Source organism: Xiphophorus couchianus, chromosome 8, assembly GCF_001444195.1.
Source record: "Xiphophorus couchianus chromosome 8, X_couchianus-1.0, whole genome shotgun sequence".
NCBI lineage: Eukaryota > Metazoa > Chordata > Actinopteri > Cyprinodontiformes > Poeciliidae > Xiphophorus > Xiphophorus couchianus.
The window spans coordinates 22,077,392-22,096,537 of record NC_040235.1 but is presented as its reverse complement, the minus strand read 5'-3'; the positions used below and the strand labels follow the sequence as shown (position 1 = coordinate 22,096,537).

Sequence of the window (19,146 nt, the reverse complement as noted above, 5' to 3'; positions counted from 1 at the left end):
TTCCCCGTCTAGCTGGTTCTCTGTCTGCCTCTTTCCTCCTTGCATGTGAAGCTGTGTGTTTTTGTCACTGGTCTGAGCTTCAGACAGAAAGGAAGTCAGGTTGTGAGGGGTTATGGGGGCGGGGCTTTTGTTTCCATAGAGATGACAAGGTATCAGCATTATCAACCCCAGGTCTGACCCAGATTTTTTTTTATTCCACCAACCACATGTGTCGGCTCCTCCTCTTCCTCTTCCTCCTCTCTTCCCCTCCTCTCACACACACTGTGTTGTGATACAGTCGCTGATTTTCAAAGGCAGTTTTTGGAGCAGAGAGGATCCGTCTCCTCAGGCCTCTTGCCGCTCATTAGTCAGCAACAGAAGAAGATATTCCCCCAAATCCGCATCTTCGTCCCCCCTCACGTTCCAAAGAGGATGGTCAATACGGCTACTGCCCTAAATATTCTGTAACTGTCCTGTTTCAGAATGAATAACTAATACTATGACAGGAGTCATATAAAAATTGATTCAGTAAACCCTCTGTAACTTTCTGCAATTAGATTGTTTTTAATAGATTGTCAGTATTTGGTTGTCTTTAGGATTTAGTTTTTGTTGTAAATCTGTTTGAACATTTATATTCTAAAGAGCATTTATTGATTTCTAATACAGATTCAAAAGAAAAAGCTTTCCCGATGATGTTTCTCATATGATTAGAGCTCCTTGCAAAAATAGTTACACTTATTTTTCACATATTCTCACAACCTCAATAGATCTTATAGGCCAGTACAAAGTAGTACATAACTGTGAAGTGAAACAAGAATAATACGTGATATGGGGTATGTGTCCAACGGCTTTCCACATCTAAAGATCACATTTTGTATTTATTAACCTTTGCAAAAGGACCACAGTGGTTTCTCTTTGACTGGGTCATTCTTAAATATGTTTTGATCATGTTCCTTGTAGCTCTGGCTGCAAGTTTAGGGTCAGTGTGATTCAGGAAGTGAATCTCCTCCCCAGTCTGCAGCCTGTCACAAGTTTCCTAGCAATATCAAGAAATAAATTCTTAATAACAATCACAATTGTTGGCTGTAATGTGAAAAATTAACATTGTGTGTCGCAACAAAACCACACATTTATATATAGCAGCTGCATGTTTGAGCAAACATAGATGGGACAAAATTCAATCAGTCAGCATGTGCCTGCAGCATGTTGAGCTCATCTCACCATTGTAGGTTTATTAAACTTGCTCCACCACAGATGGAGCGGATGTTTTCGCCCCTTCGTGCTTACACAAAGAGGCCTGCTGCCTAACCATGTCTGTTATTAAGCGCATTCTCGCATAGACACACGCTATCGGATGAGGCTAACTCCAGGAATATTTTTTACGGGGACAGAGGATAGCTTGAGACAGAGTTTCCAGGTGCGCTCAACACATTGTCTCTTGTCTTCTGGCGCCACTTCGCCATACCTAAGAACTACACCGTGCTTCAAATTGTTATGCAATTGATATTTTGTCAAATTTTCTTAAATGGTCAATGCAAATGATGGTCAGTACAATTTTCAAGTCATAAACTATTACAGTATAAATCAAATTTTACTGAACAAAGCTCCCCATGAGAACAGTATTGATTTCAAAAATAAAAAACTCAAAATGCACTGTTCCAAGTTATTATGCACAGCAGATTTTCTAAACATTTTATGGATTATAAAGAACTGCAAACGGTCATTCTTTGAATGTGCAGCATTAAGTGGTCACATCTACTAAAATCAAAAGCTGTTTCAATCAAAAACATCTCAACAGACTGAGTTACATGTTAACATAGGACCTTCTTTGATATCATCTGCACAATTCCTGATCCATTGAACTTGTGAGTTTGTGGAAAGTTTCTGCTTGAATTTCTCTGCAGGATGTCAGAATATCTTCCCAGAGCTGCTGGTTTGATATGAACTGCTTTCCATCCTCAGATCTTCTGCTTGAGGAAACTCCAAAGGTTCTCAATAGGGTTGAGGTCAGAGGTCACACCATGAGTTTCTCCCCTTTTATGCCCACAGCAGCCAATGACACAGTGGTATTCTTTGCAGCATGAAATGGTGCAACCCTCTGGAGGATCCTCCACCTGGAGGTTCCAGAGGCTCCAGCAGCTTCAAATAACTGTTTGCTGCTTTGTAAGGGCATTTTAACAGCTGCTCTCTTAATCCAATGAATTTGTCTAACAGAAACCTTCCTCATTATGCCTCTAACTTTACAAACCCATCTTTGTTCTCAATCAGCCCCAAATCTCTTCACAGTACGATAACGCATCAGTTTTTATTAAATATCTTATTATTTTTATGCGTTGTCATACAGCACTACACTATCTGATGATTTTCATCAGCAGAGATCCTTTCTCTTTCCCATATTGTTTGAAACCTGTGGCCTGCTTAATAATGTGGAACATCCTTCTTAAGTAGATTTCCTTTAATTGAGCTCAACAGACAAACTAATCAAACCAGCTCTCTGAAATTAATTATAGTGATTCAAAGAGCCCTGACGCACAATACCATCTATAAATTTAATAACACAACAAAAAAATGCAATCTTTATGACACTTATATCCAATTTGCAGAATAATTTGGAACACGGTGTAATCATCCCTTATAATCAACTTAGCTCGTGAGATCCTGTTTAATCTATCGGCCACAACTCGCACCAAAAGAAACACAGAGCTCTTAGATCTAATAAACTAATGGAGCTGGGCCTTTGATGTTATTCTTTTGTCTCTGGGCTGTGTCGTTGGGCAGATTTTCCTTGACTCAGAGGTGAAATTTGTTTCCACAGCTGACATTCTGGCATATCTCCATATGAGCTAGATAATATTTGCATTATATGAATATTTAGACACACTTCTGCAAAGTTCCAGTTGCTTTCACTCACTAAGTCAACCAAATAGCTAGAAATTGAATAATTGGTGGTGTTTGTTTTGTTGCAAAAGGAAAAATAGAAAGAAAAATCATAAAAAAAGCAATAGAGACACTCAGGAAACATTTGACTGATCAATAATGCAAAAGGCCAACAAAGCTGGTTCACTTATGATGCACTGAATATCGATCAGTAGTTCTATTAAGTGAGGTCTGCACTACTTTGCAAATATGTTTTGCAAATTAAAAACATGTTGAAAAATTCCATCAATGAAGGCTCTACTACACTACTTTGCACCCTCCTTGCCATTTCCATACCAACTACATACTCCTCTAATCCATGATTAATCCTCTTCCATTGCATCAGTGTAAATGGGCACAATACTTCAGTCTAGTCTGTGCAGATCAGTGCATTTATGCCTCCTCCTCCCCCAAATGCTAGTCTGGCGTAATCCATAATAAAGCAGGAATAACGTCCTGCCAACAAAGGAACTGCTGTGCAAGTGTGATAAAAGGAGTGATTGCTTACATGGTCAAACAATAAGCCGGTGTTTATACATATAGTGTATATAATTTTTTTTAAGTAATATTGCGCCATCTGTGAAAAAAGTGCACATGTAAAAATTAAGAATGGTACAGTTTTCATTTTTAGAGAATTGTTGAATGTGTAAAAGATGTCAGCAGGGAGCTACAGTTTAACCCACATATGAGTTCACGTGTTAATATGACATGCACGAACGAATAGGAACTGGCGCTATAATTAGATACAGGAGGTGAGAAGGACAGACCGTGCAAGACACAGAGATAAATCTGCCTAGCAACAGTCCAAACACCACCTGGGAGTCAAAGCGTGGGGGGATGCTGAACGGAGTGCTCTGCACAACATGTAGTGTTCCCAGCACATGCATCTTTTATTAAAGTAGGAATTGTGAGTCCTTTTTGGGAACACCAAAGCAGAAGTGTTTATATTTCATCATTGATTAAGGTGCAATAATCTTACTACACAGAGATAGCAATTAATTTTATCAGGTCTCTGCAGGCTGTGGATACAAAATGTAGATGTGCAATGTTAGGAGGAGTGTGATTGAAAAACTTTTATTTGATCTGCACAAAGCCCTCTTAGATTTGAGTACCGTATATTCTGTCACTGGGGACATAAATACTAAGATATACTTGTTGCTTTTACAAAATTCCCAGTGATCGTTTCCATAAAATCTAACTAAATGAAACATTTTTGCAAGCTACGCTTAATGTTTTTAGTAGATCAGACTGTCTATAATAATTTGCGACATTTTGTTTTTCTGTGGTATCACTATTAAGCGTGCACAGATTTCTTTAATTTTGGGTGATTGGCCGATACTTAGATGTGAAACCAATCTTATCCACTGATACCATCTACCTCCACAAAGGTTTGAAAAGCCACTGTCCCCTTTCGGTCTGCCGTGACAAGAGGGCTGATGACCAACCCTCCCACCAGGTCATGTCTGCACATGGCCGGTTAGCAATAATCACCCCAATGTTGCCAACTTAGTAAATTTGTTTCTATATTCAGTATTTTTTCAGACAAAAAAAAAAATGGTATTGGCACGTCAAGCTTTTAAAAATCAATGTTCGGCCAGTATCAATCAATTGGTGCATCCCTAATTAACATAGCAAACAAGGAGGAGCTGGTAAAAAAGAAAAGATAAAAGTCTAGAAAAGCATTTTGCCTCCATCCTGTTGGCCTGCTTCTCATCTAAATTCCCTAGAAACCTTGTTAGCTCTCTTTGCCTCATGTAGCCCTTGAAATACCAGGACATTTTTCATAAAAACCTGGTAGATGCCAGAGTTTTCTTTGAGATTTCCTGAAACTGAAGTAAGAAAAAATTGAAAACAGGTCATCTTTGGGTCTTTTAGAAGTAACGTGCAAAAACTGGAGACCTGTGATAAACTGGTGACCTGTCATGGGTGTAGTCCTTGCCTTACCTAAGTACACTGACAAAATTAGAAGGCATAGGAAACTGACGAATGGAGTTTTTCTTTCCTGAATGAATGTTTCCCAAAGATAAATGTGGAGTTTTTTTCTATTTTTTTGAGTCAATGAATGTAGCGGGTGCTGCATTGTTTAGATCTGTCCATTTTGTATTCGATAGCAGCATTCTAACTTAGGGGGCTATTTTGACTATACATCTTCATCTGTCAGAGCCCAGAATTCAGTATTATGCTTTGCTGATAGATCAGGCGGGGGATAATATGATGTAGCCTAGATTTCAACGTTGTTTGGAGGTTAAAAAAAGGGTACTGAGAGACATCACCGCGACGACAGACTAATCCAAATAGCTTTGTTTCACCAACGATGGCACAGTGCCATATTACTTTAATCCATATCCAAGCTGGCTTACTCTACATTTCATTTTGTACGTCCTCCTTGCTCCCATCTCATTTTACAAATGTGCAGCCACAGTGAAAACAGGGGCAGTGGCTGCTTAAGAGAAGCACACCGTTAGTTTTCTGGTGACTTGCTCTCCATCCACCCCGTTGGCGGCGACGATTTATGACGCGAAGAGAGAAAACGAAATGAGGAGGAAGGAGTGGAGAGCACTCAGAAGGATTTAATGGTGAACCGCTGGATGCTCTGGCGGGTCCATAAGGGCGGTGTCGGGGAAACACGTTGGGAATGGTGTCTGCACACTATAGTGAGAAACATCTGACAAGCCTGATCTGTTTGTCTTTGCAGGAATCTTTCAAAGAAATATCAACCCAAGAAGAACTCAAGGGAAGAAGAAGAGAGCAAGTAAGTCAAAGAATTGTGGAACAAAAAGCATTGTACCTCGGAGACGTATTGACACCCTCGGTGCCGACTCAATGCAAGTCGTGGATACTTCGGAAGAGGGTTCTCTGGTCAAATGATGCCAAAATGTGAACTCTATGACCTAAATGTAAAGCGATATGCTTAGTGGAAAAATATGACTAGGAAATCAACATAAACTCACTGTCCTCACTGAAACATGGTGGTGTGTGTATAGAAGACAGATAAAGCTAAATTCAACCCTAAAGAGAGCTTATTAGACACTACTGGACAACTGAAGGGTTTAGATGAAAGTATAGCAATATGTGTTAGAATTACCAAAACATCTAAATCTGTGGCATGATTTAGTCTTAGGTTCCCAAGCATTCTGTATCCAGGTATAGATAATTCAAAGAAGAAAGAGCAAAATCAATATCTAGGTGTGGAAAGATGAGAGCGATCCAAAAGATATTATAAACCACAGACTCGTCAGACTCTAAAAAAACTCCCCACTTCAAAATTATGTTCTACAACTTTGTCACAAACTATGAGAGACTTGAATGCTTTTTAAAGGCGCTATGAATAACATATCAGCTCAAACCTTTGTGAGATATGAAAGCACTTGGCTGGTTAACACTATTTAGTAAAATGAAGAGAAAAGATAAGGGTGATATATCAGTTTCTTGAGCTACATGTAGAATGTTGAAAGCGTGATTGTGACATGGAAACTCTTACGATAGTCCTGATTTCACTACTCTGTAGAGTTCTTATCTAGAAAGTTAAACTCATTTCCTTTAATATTAAACTGTTCCTTTTTTTCAAAGCAGAAATGTCTTTCTGATGAAATCCAAACTCCTACTCCACTTTCCTGTGTTCGACCACCATTTTGCCTCTGACATCCTTTCTTATTTCTCACCAGGTACACCTTCTGTCGAGCCTTCTTCACAACCCTTAATGAGCTGAATGACTACGCAGGTCAGCACGAGGTCATAGCGGAGAACTTGACCTCCCAAATCTTCATTGAGCTTACGCGCTACCTGCAGGAGCTCAAGGCTGAGAGAAAAACGGTGAGAATTTTTGCAGTTAGTTTCTCTTGAAGTGAAGGTTGACATTGCAGGGATGAGAAATTAAACAGCCCCTCCCCCTCAATGCTTACTTCTCTGTGAGCTGAGGTCATTGCTGTGTAAATATAGATGCACCAAAGGGCTTAGCAGAAGCGTGAAATGTGACTGATAGTCCTTCTTATAGAACCAGACTTTTATCTAACAATATAGCGACATTTTGCTTTTTTAAACCAACTTTTACGGAAGTGTCTCTTCTTTTATACTCCATTAGATACATTTTACAATTGGTGGACAGTCAACACTGAGACAACCACTCAAAACAGCCGGATTAATAGTGGAACTATGTAAGATAGAGAGGCAGCCATATGGAAAAAGTCAGTTCTAAAAGCAATCTGTCATAAGCTCTTTATCTTTGAGGAACAGTTCAGGGAACTAGAGTGGAAAACCTGAATGTTGCTCAAAGGCATGTTGATGTGTATGGTTTTTTAGCATACACACTAATTTGCATCAAGGCTGATGCAGTTGCTCTTTCTTCATATGGAAAACTACGAAGATCCCCCTTTTTTTAGATTCATTTTAGATGCAGCTGGTGCAAAAGCAAAAGGGGATTTCCAGCGCATGGGGGGGAATCCTCCTGGCTTAGATTAGCCTGGCACATCTATAATCTGATACTGTGTTCACATTCATATCACAGACAATCCTTTGATAGAGCTTTGATGCTCTCACGCTGCAGGATGTCACTTTATTGGGAATTTTCCTCCTCATCTCTGCTGATGATTCTCCTGCTCTTTTATCTTATTTTACTCTTTTTTGGGATCTTCTCTTTTTACTAGCTAGCTAGGCATTGATCTGTATGATATTCTCTGGAAATTATAACTTTATTAATTTAGTCTTAATCTTAAACTCTCAATAAACTTTTTATGTGCTTATCTCGCAAAATACTATGCCCTTTTGCCTTTGTGTTTTTTGGTAGCTAAACAAGCTATCATTAGCTTGATACGGCAATAAACTATGAATATAAGCTGTAGGTTAGCTTGCAATTGGTTGGTTAGCATACAACTTAGCATATTAAAGGTAATGGGTTTTGCACCTTTAATTTCCACCTCATGAGCAGTTGTGTATACAATTTAATTTTTTTTTTTTTTATTAACAACTGACTGGCAGTGCTCAGCAACATGTGTTACTCGGTGAAGAGTTAGCAGAGTTACCCTATGCAGCATATAGCCAGAAAAAACTTTGGTCACTTTAGTTCATTCTCAGGAATATATTTGAAAGGACCTTACAAAGGAGAACAATTGTAATGGGATGATGGAAGATTCTTACAGTTTTGAAACTATAACATTTCAAAACCAGTCCTACTTCCTGTTTTCCTAAAATCAGAACACCATGTTTTCTCACAGCTGATACTGCTGATAGTGTCATGTGTCTTGTCTCAGCTGTATCCATTCAGCTAGCCAGTGTTTCCCTGAATACAGAGTTGTTCCATCTGGAGACATTAAGCGCATAATTTCTCAGTCACACTCAGAACAGTGTCCTTACAGAGAAAACATAGGCCCTGTCATTTTAAAGACCACCAATGAACGGTATCATGTAGAAAAGTCTATTAAAATAGGAAGTTGCTGTTATTAGTAAAAGGCCTTGCTTGATTAAAAGTCATAAAGAAAACATTGGCTTTTACAGTAAGCGCATTCATGGTACTGCAGAGAAAGTGGTAATGATACCCTGAATGGTGGCTGTAAAACAGTCATGCTTTGTATCGCCAGCTTCCCTTCATTTCACTGGTTTCCTTTTTCTCCTCCCACTGATGTTCAAGTGTGATGAAGCACCTACTGGTATTTTCATCCGTGTACATGTCGGACGCAGCTCTGCAGCCCAGGCCCCAGACAGTCGGATTTGTGGGCCAAGGGCCTGCCCACTGCTACCTCTACAGGCTTCTTATTGGTCAGGTAGAATCTACACCTCAAGCATACAAGGAGAAAAATTACCTACTTAATTTCCCATGCAGGGTTGTTGTGTAACTGTTCCCGCTTCCTTTTGAATGTTTCGCAAAGTTAACCTTTTGCTAATCTCAGGGTGGAGGTGAGTCAGAGAAACATTTTCGTAAACTTTATAGCTTGGCCTGCCTCAGACTTACAGTGCAAATTAAGAGCTTTAAACAATAACAACAGTATGCCTTTGGAATGCATTGGCTAATAACTGAATGAATACTATTGCAGAGGTTAATATGGGATGAAGAACATAAGTCCCACTGAACTGTGTTGTGCTGAGGAATCATAATAAGGTGTTCGGTCAGCAGGTTGCTGTCCTGGCCGGGGCTTAGTTGTCTTCTCTAATAAGGACATATAAAGACCATTGAACAGTCGGACACTTCTCATTGGTTCTGATATTTTATGATGATCATTCAAGATTTTTTGCCCACCCAATACCGACCTGAATCATTTTAAGACTAGGAATGTTCTCCTCACAGTTCTCCTCTATTTTTTTTCCAACAGTTGCATTGATATTTTGCTCCAACTAGAGTTTTTCTAAGTCCTCCTTAATATTTTGTTCCAGCATTTGGTTAATTTGAAATGACTAGAACGTTCTGATAACGTTCTGAATCTTAACATAGAGTCTGCTTTCACTCCTTAATTTAGACTGAGGTTGATGAAAACACAGTTGTTTAGTTTCTACATTCACATTATTGGAGACAGCTCGATGTTCCCAACTTCTTGTGAACCAAGTCAGGTTAATGACTGACTAACATGGTCACCTCTTGACAGAAGCAAACCCAGAAATGGTGCAACAGGAAAGCATTCCTTACCTTCAGATGCATAAGATTGCAGAACAAGTCACTGAACTCATCCCTTTTTGTTTGGATCAAAGTGATTTCCACAGTTTATAGGTGCAGCGAGCATCGCCTTCTAGAACCCTTCACACACACCCAAATACACAATCACAATCAGAGTAGAAAAATAAAAAATACCCTATAACTCTGTTACTTATCAGAAAGAGCAAAAAAACAACAACATAAAAACCCAATCTGAAATTATTCTGTCAAAGTTTGACCAGTATATTTATAGTATATTATGCTTTTATATCTCTATGGTAATCCAAATGCCCCCAAAAATGCACATTTTGGGATTTAATACATAAAATTAAAAAGATTCACTGTGTAAAATCATTCTGTTCAGACCTACCCAGTGAAAACATTTAAGAATTTGTACTACATTTAATCAAATGCAGTCCATACTCCTTAAAAATAACACCAAAATATTATTTTATTTTTGATAAAAATGAACACTATTAATCAGCGTCACAAACAACAATATTTTTAGTGTTTATGTTAAATCTTTATGAAAATATACATGCACATGAGTAATAAAAAACTTCCACCTAACAACATTTTTATGTTTTATGTTGTCATGCTGCCCTGGGTGGAAATCCACATATCACATATTAAATAAAAGCAAATAATCAGATTTTTCTTTTTTTTTTTTTTTTTTTGCTCAACATGGTTATTTCCTGAGATACCTACAAGGATAGTGTTATTGAGGGTTTTGCTATGATCAAAGCTGCCGGTTCAAATTGTCGAATAGTTTCCAGCTACTGAGTTACTTCGCTACTTGACGTAGCTCAAAGCAGCGGGGCTGATAGCAGTCCTATGCTGTTTTCGACCAAGATGAGTGGGTGACTCGCCACAAGAGGTTAGGACAAATTTATCTCAGGAGTCTATGAATGTAGGAAGCCAACATCCCAGAACATCTGGAAGATAAGTGAGTGTTTCCTTCGCAAAAAAACACCTGCAGCCCAGATGGTTGATGGTCTGTTTTATGGGATTGAAAGTAAGCTCAATCATCTACGGTTTGGTTTGCTCTTCGTGTGGTGAACATTTTCAAATCTGATGCTGCTGTTTGTCATCATAGTTTGACCTTCTACAAACAGTTTTTTTTGTTTAGCAAAATAAGATGGTGGAAGGTTATAGACAGACATTGTTATGGAGACAAATATTTAGTCAAAAGAGTGCTCCACGTTAACAGGAACGTCTTTGCGTCTTGTCTTTATCTACTCATCAGTTTGTAAGACATCAATTCAAAGCACCGAGAGCACCACCTTTATCTAAGGTGTTTCAAAGTGAAGGTCAGAGACTTCACAACTTCAACTACGCCTAAAAGTCTCGTTTCTGGTAGACCTGCACAAACTTCCTCTGAAACACAGGATCACTTCCCATTTTTGTAAAACTTCCCTTAAACTCTTTGGGAAATGAGAAGTATGACTAGTAGAGGTAAACCATAACTCACAAACCTCTCTCATGTCCAGTATTTTATCAGGTGAGAATCCAAACTCCTACCGCCCCACCACCTCACTTGATTTCATGTTTCTTACCAACTTCCTTCTGAAGCCCAACCACAAGCTCAGAGTAAGTTATTGAATAGAGACATCGACATTCAGCTCAGCTACTGTGCTCAGCGACCGCAGCGTGTGTAACCAAGGGACACGCCATTGACAACCTAGAGCCTGTGTAGGCTTTTGAATTCTTTGCCAAACTTAAGACAAGAAGGAAACATTTATACGCTTTAGAAGTAATCACAAACTGATCCGAAAGCAAGTACTTTGAGATTTGGATTTGGATGGTCTGTGTTTCCATATTTTTATTTTTATTTTTTTCCTAGAGTACGCAGAAAGCTGGAGATAGTTGTGGTTTGCCTTTGGGACAAGAGGGCTGAGATAAGCCAAGCGAGGCTTTGTGAAGAAACACAGCATATGTTCTGTGGGAGTTTAAGCCAGCAGCTGCTTCTGTGTGGCAACACTTAGCAGTGCCAAGATCCACCAGGAGTCCACCGCCATTACTCCACCTGGTTCCTCCACTATTGATTTCATTTATTCATCATTCTGATATCTCATTAAGAAGCACTACTTTCCTAGTGCTTGAACCGCACCGTAAGCAAGTTCAACACATAACGCAGACTACTCTAGTTGTTTGTAAATAACCTGTACGAAATAATATACACTAACATATTTAAATTATTTTTTCATGTCAACTTTTACCGAGGCAGAGGATTTTTTTTAAAAAGAGTAAAATAGTTATTTGATCTGCTTGAATTTGGTCAGATAAACTCACCAAAATTCCCACACAAATTCTGGGGGAATCACCAGGGTTATTCAAATAAATTCAGACGGGGAAACTTAAATGTGTGTTGCTGGTTTCTCTTCCGATGTTTGACGTTTGTGCTCTAGAAATTTCTAAACCCCAAACGTCAACCTCACTGTGAGCTAAACAAGTAAGTTAGGTGACTTTATCAAATTGCATGAGTGGAGAAGTGAAACTTAAAAAAAAGTTGCCATTTGTAATGGCAACTTTGAATAAAACTACTATAGTTTCATAATGTCATGGTATTAATAACACAATTTCAGACAGGAAAAAAAATGATCTCATTGGTTTGACTTAAATCAACTTGCCAGACAGTAGCAAATTAGTAGCATTTTTTAGCCAGCCTGTCTGGCAGTGAGCAGCAACATTTGGGATAGTGACACTGCTGCAGAACTCCTTTAAAAATATTCATGGATAAATTTTTTGATCATACAAAGAAAGGAAAAAAGTGTGTCCATGCCTTTCACTGGGTTTATAATAATCATTGTGAATTTGAAGTATGAATGGCCTCCCGACAGGGAGAAGAGACAACAGCTCAGCAGCAAAATCCTTGCTCCAGGCATTGTAACAAACATATGACTTTGAAGCTTTATGATATCACTGGCTACTTTCTCTTTCCTCCCAAAATTATTGGCTCTCTGCTGTCATTATTTCAGCTCTGAAATGGTTACTGTCTTCTAATATAAAGGAACATTAATTGCTTTAAACTGACCTAAATTTGTCATACAGAGTCTGTAAAGGAATGTTGAATTTGTCATGAATAATATTCAAAGTGGTATTGTATGGTTTCCTATTTCTAGTTCTTAGTATGTCAAGGTCAGGCTCACCTGCTTTTTAAAATTCCTTTGAGTGTCTCATTAGAATGATGTCATTAATCATTTCCTTAAATTCCTCCCCCCCCGTCCCACCACAGCATTTCCATGATGGACGCAAAGCACAGCAGTACATTGAAAGCTCGTGGAAGCAGCTGGAATCGGTAAGTGGCTCACAAAACACAGAAGCTTCTACTTTACAAGTTAACATCAATTGCAAGAGGCTGAATGAAATATAATTGGCAAAATTAATAGAGAAACAAAGTCACATCTCCAATAGGAAATGTAAAGCCTGCTTCAAAACATCTGGTTTAAATAACCCACTTGAACTCTTAAAGCTATGTTTCTTGATGTCTTGATGTGATACTTTCATTTTTCTTTTATTAATACCACCCAGTAGGTTACTTAGCGCTCACACCCTTTCAACTAGATATTCCTTAATGTGATGCAACATCAAGCGAGGTCCACAAGCAGAGAGGGAACCCATGGGACTTTCTGTGTCCACGTAACAAAAAACTATAAAAAATGCATTTGTAATTTATGCTAAATGTCTTATTGATTCAAGTCTGCTTTACTTTTATGAATAAACCTTAATCCTGTTCACAACCAGAGTTTGATATGAACCAGAGTGGTATCATGAGCCTTATACTTTGTGCTACCATACAAACCTAAGAACATCAGTCCTGGATACAATCAGTAACCCTTAAAACATGCTATACTTATTAACATTAAAAACAGCCACAGTCAACTCTGACTAAAACATTTTTACTGAGATCTTGATTGGGATTTTTTTTATTTTTCAGCTGAGTCATTTAGGATTAGGCATCTCCCAACGTAAAGTTAATAAAATCTGTGCCATGTGTAATCCTAAAAAAAATTCCAAAAAACTAAACTTGCTATGATTAATCAGTATCACATGGCCTAATATTGTGTCCCACTTGACGAATAGTTTTCCAGAAGTTGCAGATGCTGCATTATCTGTTTATCTTCACAGCAAAATATATTTTGTCTCAACAGGAGTTTTTACAGGTTAGCTTTGCTAATACAGTTACTATAAATTTTTGACAATGTATCAACTAAAGTGAGCTTAGCTCTAGAGCAAAACATTCAAAACAATATTTTGCTCTTGTTTTCAACCAGAACAGTTTTCTAAAGTGCTAGACTAATGTTAGTATGTTCACCTTTTGTAAAATACTTATTTTAGGATATTTCAGTTTGGTTCCTGTTCATTTCATGCAGATATAACTTACAGTAAAGGTTGCTCTCCTGCTTCGAATAGCGCAAATTTTGCTAACAAGCATTTTAGCTGCAGCTCTCCAGGGACAACTGAGGATACTTAGCACAGAGTGGAGTCCAAACACATTATCCTGCTGGGAGCTGCACCAGTCATTACAGTCTCTTTTTCATTGTAAGCATCTTTGTAAAGGGCGAAAAGACACAAAATCTATACATCAGCCAGATGGCTTGCTGTGGGTACAGCTGATGGAAAAACCACAAAAAACATGCATAGGGAGTTGAATTTTTTCAAGGACTCCAATACCAATCATTTGAAGAATTTTCTTTTTATATCTGAGATCAGATGAAGACATTCCTAATCAAAAACCGTATGACACGTCACCTCACAAATGCTATCTAGACCTGTGTGACAAAAATAGTTAGGAAGAAGTGAGAAAACAGAATCTGATATGCAACTTGATGTCAGTATTTTTCCTATCATAGTGATCTCTCAATCTGATTTTACTTTAAAAATTTAATTTACTGTATTAAAATCCAAATCTGTTTACCAAGCAAATAACATGTACTAAGTGAGGAAAGAAAAAGACAAATCACCATACAGGACTGTAGCAGTAACTCTTTTAGCTAGAGTTTTAGATTCTCCTTAAAACACAAATGTCTATTAAGAGAAAAAAAATCAAGTTTTTTTTAATAGTCCTTCTAGCCTAAGTGAAGGACTTACAAGAGAAAAATCCCAGAACACCACTGCTCATGTCCGCCTGGCCCCTTTGACGAGGGAGAGGAACAGCGCGAGAGAAATGCATAACTTGCCTTGCCCTCCTCAAACTTGTCTCTGCGCTCAATGATACCATTGTGTGTGAGGCGGAGAGGCACAGTTCAGAGTGCACACTGGCCCTACAAACAGTGACTGTTCGGTCAGAGGGTTGGATGAATGCTTGTGTTTTTTTTTCTCTCCACAAATGACCGCCATGAATATTTGTTTATTCTTCAGCCTGCGGACGTTAGCCTTCGCGGCGCACAATGCAGTACATAAAACATGCATGACGTACGCGTAGAAGTTATGACGCCCGTTTTATACCCATGTAAAGGTCACCTCGTATTAATATAGCATGTGTTAACGATGATTCAATTTAATTTCTTCTCATTTCAGTGTAAAAGAAGGTTTGAGAGGGACTGCAAAGAGGCAGACAGAGCACAGCAATACTTTGAGAAGATGGATGCTGACATTAACGTGACTAAAGCTGATGTGGAAAAGGTATGTGTCATCAAGTCAAGCTGGGTCCCTCTGATCCCTTCATTTTTTTTTTGGCCAATTTTGACCTCCCAACCCTAATTTGTCATACCACCATGCCTGAAAGACAAAAACGAAAAGATTGAGTGACTGTGTATTTGATGCCAGGGATGCTGTGTCAAAGCTGGCATTGTCTCAGCGGCACAGAGATTTGCTGCCGAACAAAGCTGGTAGCACAACTCAGCACTCATTATCATTGCAGAGAAGCAGCCAAACACTCTGCAGCGCTGCATGAGCCCTAGTCACAAAGAAAACTGTGTTAATGCCACACTTGTGTGTGTGTGTGTGTGTGTGTGTGTGTGTTGCAAGGTAAATTGTCGATTCCTCCTGTGCACTTGCTTTTTCGTCGCACTGAATCGACGTGCAGCTTGATGGTATCAGATATATTATGAAACGTCACTATCCAGTTCTCACAGATCCATCCCTTCCCTTTGGCCCCCGTGGGTTTGTAGCTGATGTCATTTCCTGTTGTCATGACCAATTAAAAGAGCCCTCAAGAATCTCTGCCCGTAACCCACTCAGCTCCCACGCCCGCAAGGCATCATGGGTCAGCGGCGCGTGCTCCTGCTGCTTCCATCAGCTGCTGAGACAGGGCTCAGGCTCCGAGCTGACACGGTTCAGACGTGATTATTATGCAAATATAGTTGGGAAGAAAGAGGCTTTCTGCACTCAGGACACGCTGGGGAAGTCTGAACTCTTCTGGAGAGATGCAGCAAAGCACATCAAGAAGCTGGCCTTAGCTGTCCCTGGTAGTTTTGGATTCCAAGAAAATTGCAGTCAAATGTTTTTAATTTTCATTTAATTTAATTACCATTTACCACCCTAACCTGACACCTATATTATGCGCTACATTTCTCAGTGCTGTTCGGCCCAACCCAAAAGAAATCCTGAAATTGTTTTGCATCCATGCAAAACAATATTGATGTCACTCCCACAATCTGCACAGTCTGAAAGCCAAGTAGCTTAACTTAACTTAACTTCACTGATGAAGAACAGATCATCTTGCGTTGTTGTCTTCTGAAAGACATATTTTTCATTTTTTAGAGAGCTGACAGAGTACTAGTAATTGGAGGGAATGCATGTCAAAATGTGCTACTAGTTTGGGTTTGGATGTTAGCCACAAAGTTTGTGTTTGAGCACATCTGTGGTTAAAAGAACAGCTATTTGTTTCAAGGAGACAAAGACGGGAAACAATATTATGCAGCTGAATATGTAAAAATTTCATCTTTTGCTTAATTTTGGGAAAATATTTGTAGCGCTTTTGAACTGTTTGCACAATTTTTCATGTAACAACCCCAACCCTCAATTTAATGTGCTAGGATTTGATAAGGCAGACCAACAAACAGGAAAAAACTGCCAAATGGGAAGGAAGTAATAAAGAACATTAATAAACAAAGCAGGCCAAAGTAAATCTGGCTGGCCAGTGTTTGTCTTTGCCACCGACTTTTTTTGTCGACCTGTTAGATGCTACATGCGTCAAAAGAGGCTGGCAATACAAATAAAAAGTGTGATTTTCTTTAGCGTATTTGTACTGGTCTTACATTTAATTTGCCGCTTAGGTCTTTAAAAGCCTTAATTTGAGTTGGTAAAACCTGCAAAACCATGTCAAGGGGCATGAATATTTTTGTGTCGTACTGCAAGTACAATTTAAATCCAGTATGGAATTGATAAACTTTAGGTTTCTTCCAAAATATTTTGTCATTAGAAAATGTGTGTAACTTTACACACATATATAGTTCCTGTGGTAATTGACAGGATATAGCAGGTTCAGGAAACAGATGGATGGTTAATGTTCCAGAAGTAGCTTTTTTTTTTTCCTGAAATCCGATGTGGTTCTTCTGTGCAAAAGAGCTGCTGTTTGTTGAGTTGAGGTTTTTGAGGTTTTGTTCAGAGCTGGAGAAAGAGGCTCTTGCTGTTTTCTTCCAACCTCTGGGAAGCAAATGTCTCGATTTGGGGTTTGCTTTTCCACCGCAGACAATTTAATAGGTTGTTGAATGTCTGTCAGGAACACCCCCAATCACCAACTCTGGCCCTCTCACACTCTTACACAGTACCCCAACTTATTAACTAAAAAAAAAAAAAGAAGCATGTTATACTCCTTATTACATATGAGTAAAAGTCCCCAAAAGTCCATATCTGTGTTTAATAAAGCCAGTATTTACTGTGAGCGGTTGCTATGACTGCATGTCAACTTCCCCTTTAAAGTGATGGCAAGCTTTGTGATTCAGGATGCGCATCTATGGCAACACCTTGTTTAAGCTGGAGACGGCTAACGACCCTTCTGTTTGTGTTTGTGTATTTATTCTATGCCACGCCTTGAAGCGAGGCTTGAACAAGGTAGGTCCGGCGCGCAGAGAACTTCTGTTTGTGGCGAATACACAAACACACTGTCTCGACTTTGTGGCCTACACAGCTTGAGCCAGGTCTGTCCTGTCCTGTCAGTGGCTTTGAACGCCGTCCTCTGCTGAACTTTGTGTCCGTGCAAGCCTTTTATATGTGCAAAGCAGAATAAAGTCTTGGCGAATCAGTAGTGTAAGGTAACACTGTTGGGATGGATGGAGGCTTCAACCATTACTTGCACACAGACGAGAGCAAAGTGAGCCATTTCCGGAACGTGACAACAGGATGTGATGCGGCTGCAGCACAGCAGCCGGTTTCAGAGTTATGCTACCTGCCTTGTTACCGTGATGACAATATCGTTGCTAAGCACAATCTACACTGTTTGCATGCACCTACATCAGCTCAGCTTCACATGCATATACAGTTAGCAACCGTACCCAGATTTTTTTTAAATCACATATTCTATTCTGTAGATTTCACTTATCTGTGATTCTACTTTTCCTCTTAAGTGTTATATGTTACCCTCCTGTTTTTAATGCTTTTATGTTCATTTACAAAGGCACACACAAAGAAAACTGAAGCATATACAGCACAACGTGGTAGAAGGGTGGGCCAAGAAATGAAATTAGGTATTCATATCCCTCTAAAGTGGATGTAACTGTAACTTTAACCTCCTGCTGTATGAAAAATGACCCTGCTTATCGACAAAGTTGAAATGTTAAATGTTTAAATGAATTAACTTAGGTTTTCTCTTGAGTGTCTAAAATTGTATTTCACAAAGTGTCTGAAACTAAGCTACGCTTCAAACTAAATAAGTAAAACAAATTATTTAATAATTACTAAAAAAAACTTTCCTTTCAGTTTTTTATGTCTAATTTTCCTCATAGATATCTGGAAAAGATTAATCTCTGATGTCTGTATCCGCAGCTGTCTTCCGCATTTTTTCTTTTTTTGCCTTTCTAGCCTTTTTTCATAAATATATGCAAGTATTTAACAGACCAAATACCGGTCACAAGAACAAATTTTAATGGACGATAAATTGTCCCAGTAATTATTGTGATAAACGATAATATTGTTGGTTTGAGACCATTTTCAAGTCGTGTATTGCATTGTATAGTTAAGCAAGTTTTCCCTCTGAGAGACAAATAAACTTTAATTTTGTGAAGATCACTTCACACTGGAACTGGAGCATATTTTAGCTATCCAAAAATAAGACACCACAACCAAAAACAATAAATAAAATGGAGATAAAGACCACTTGAAATCGAAGCCATAACAAAATATTAATTATCAGATGTAAACTATCAAACTAACTTCAATTAATCATGCGATTAATTACTTATTGTGACAAGCTTAGTCATAATCACAGGCTCCTAAGGTAACTCTTCCTATGGACTACCAGCTACTATTTATGTGTGGATGGGCTCCAGAGCTGACGGAAAGAGGAAACAGATATGAGTACTTAGCAGCATGTACACACACACACACACACACACACACACACACACACACACACACAGTCTAACATAGATTATCTCATCTCCATCTGCTCGCTATTGGTCAGTAATAACCTGCTCCTGCTGAGTTTCTGACTGTCTGCCTGCTTCCCTTACTGTATACTAGCCTAAAAT

At 38.8% G+C, this 19,146-nt stretch overlaps 1 protein-coding gene across 30 annotated transcripts in view; it reads left to right on the top strand.

Moving 5' to 3' along the window:
- Window positions 1–19,146, top strand: part of fnbp1b (formin binding protein 1b) — a 67,772-nt gene that overhangs the window by 25,229 nt on the left and 23,397 nt on the right. For 22 of the 30 annotated variants that reach the window (XM_028024736.1, XM_028024738.1, XM_028024740.1 and 19 more), the window contains exons 3-7: window positions 5,591–5,647; window positions 6,561–6,708; window positions 12,750–12,812; window positions 15,035–15,139; window positions 17,498–17,512. In XM_028024736.1, coding sequence (XP_027880537.1) covers window positions 5,591–5,647; window positions 6,561–6,708; window positions 12,750–12,812; window positions 15,035–15,139; window positions 17,498–17,512 — 388 coding nt within the window. The remainder of the gene's footprint in view (window positions 1–5,590; window positions 5,648–6,560; window positions 6,709–12,749; window positions 12,813–15,034; window positions 15,140–17,497; window positions 17,513–19,146) is intronic. The other 8 variants (XM_028024739.1, XM_028024763.1, XM_028024752.1 and 5 more) reach the window with 1 other exon arrangement.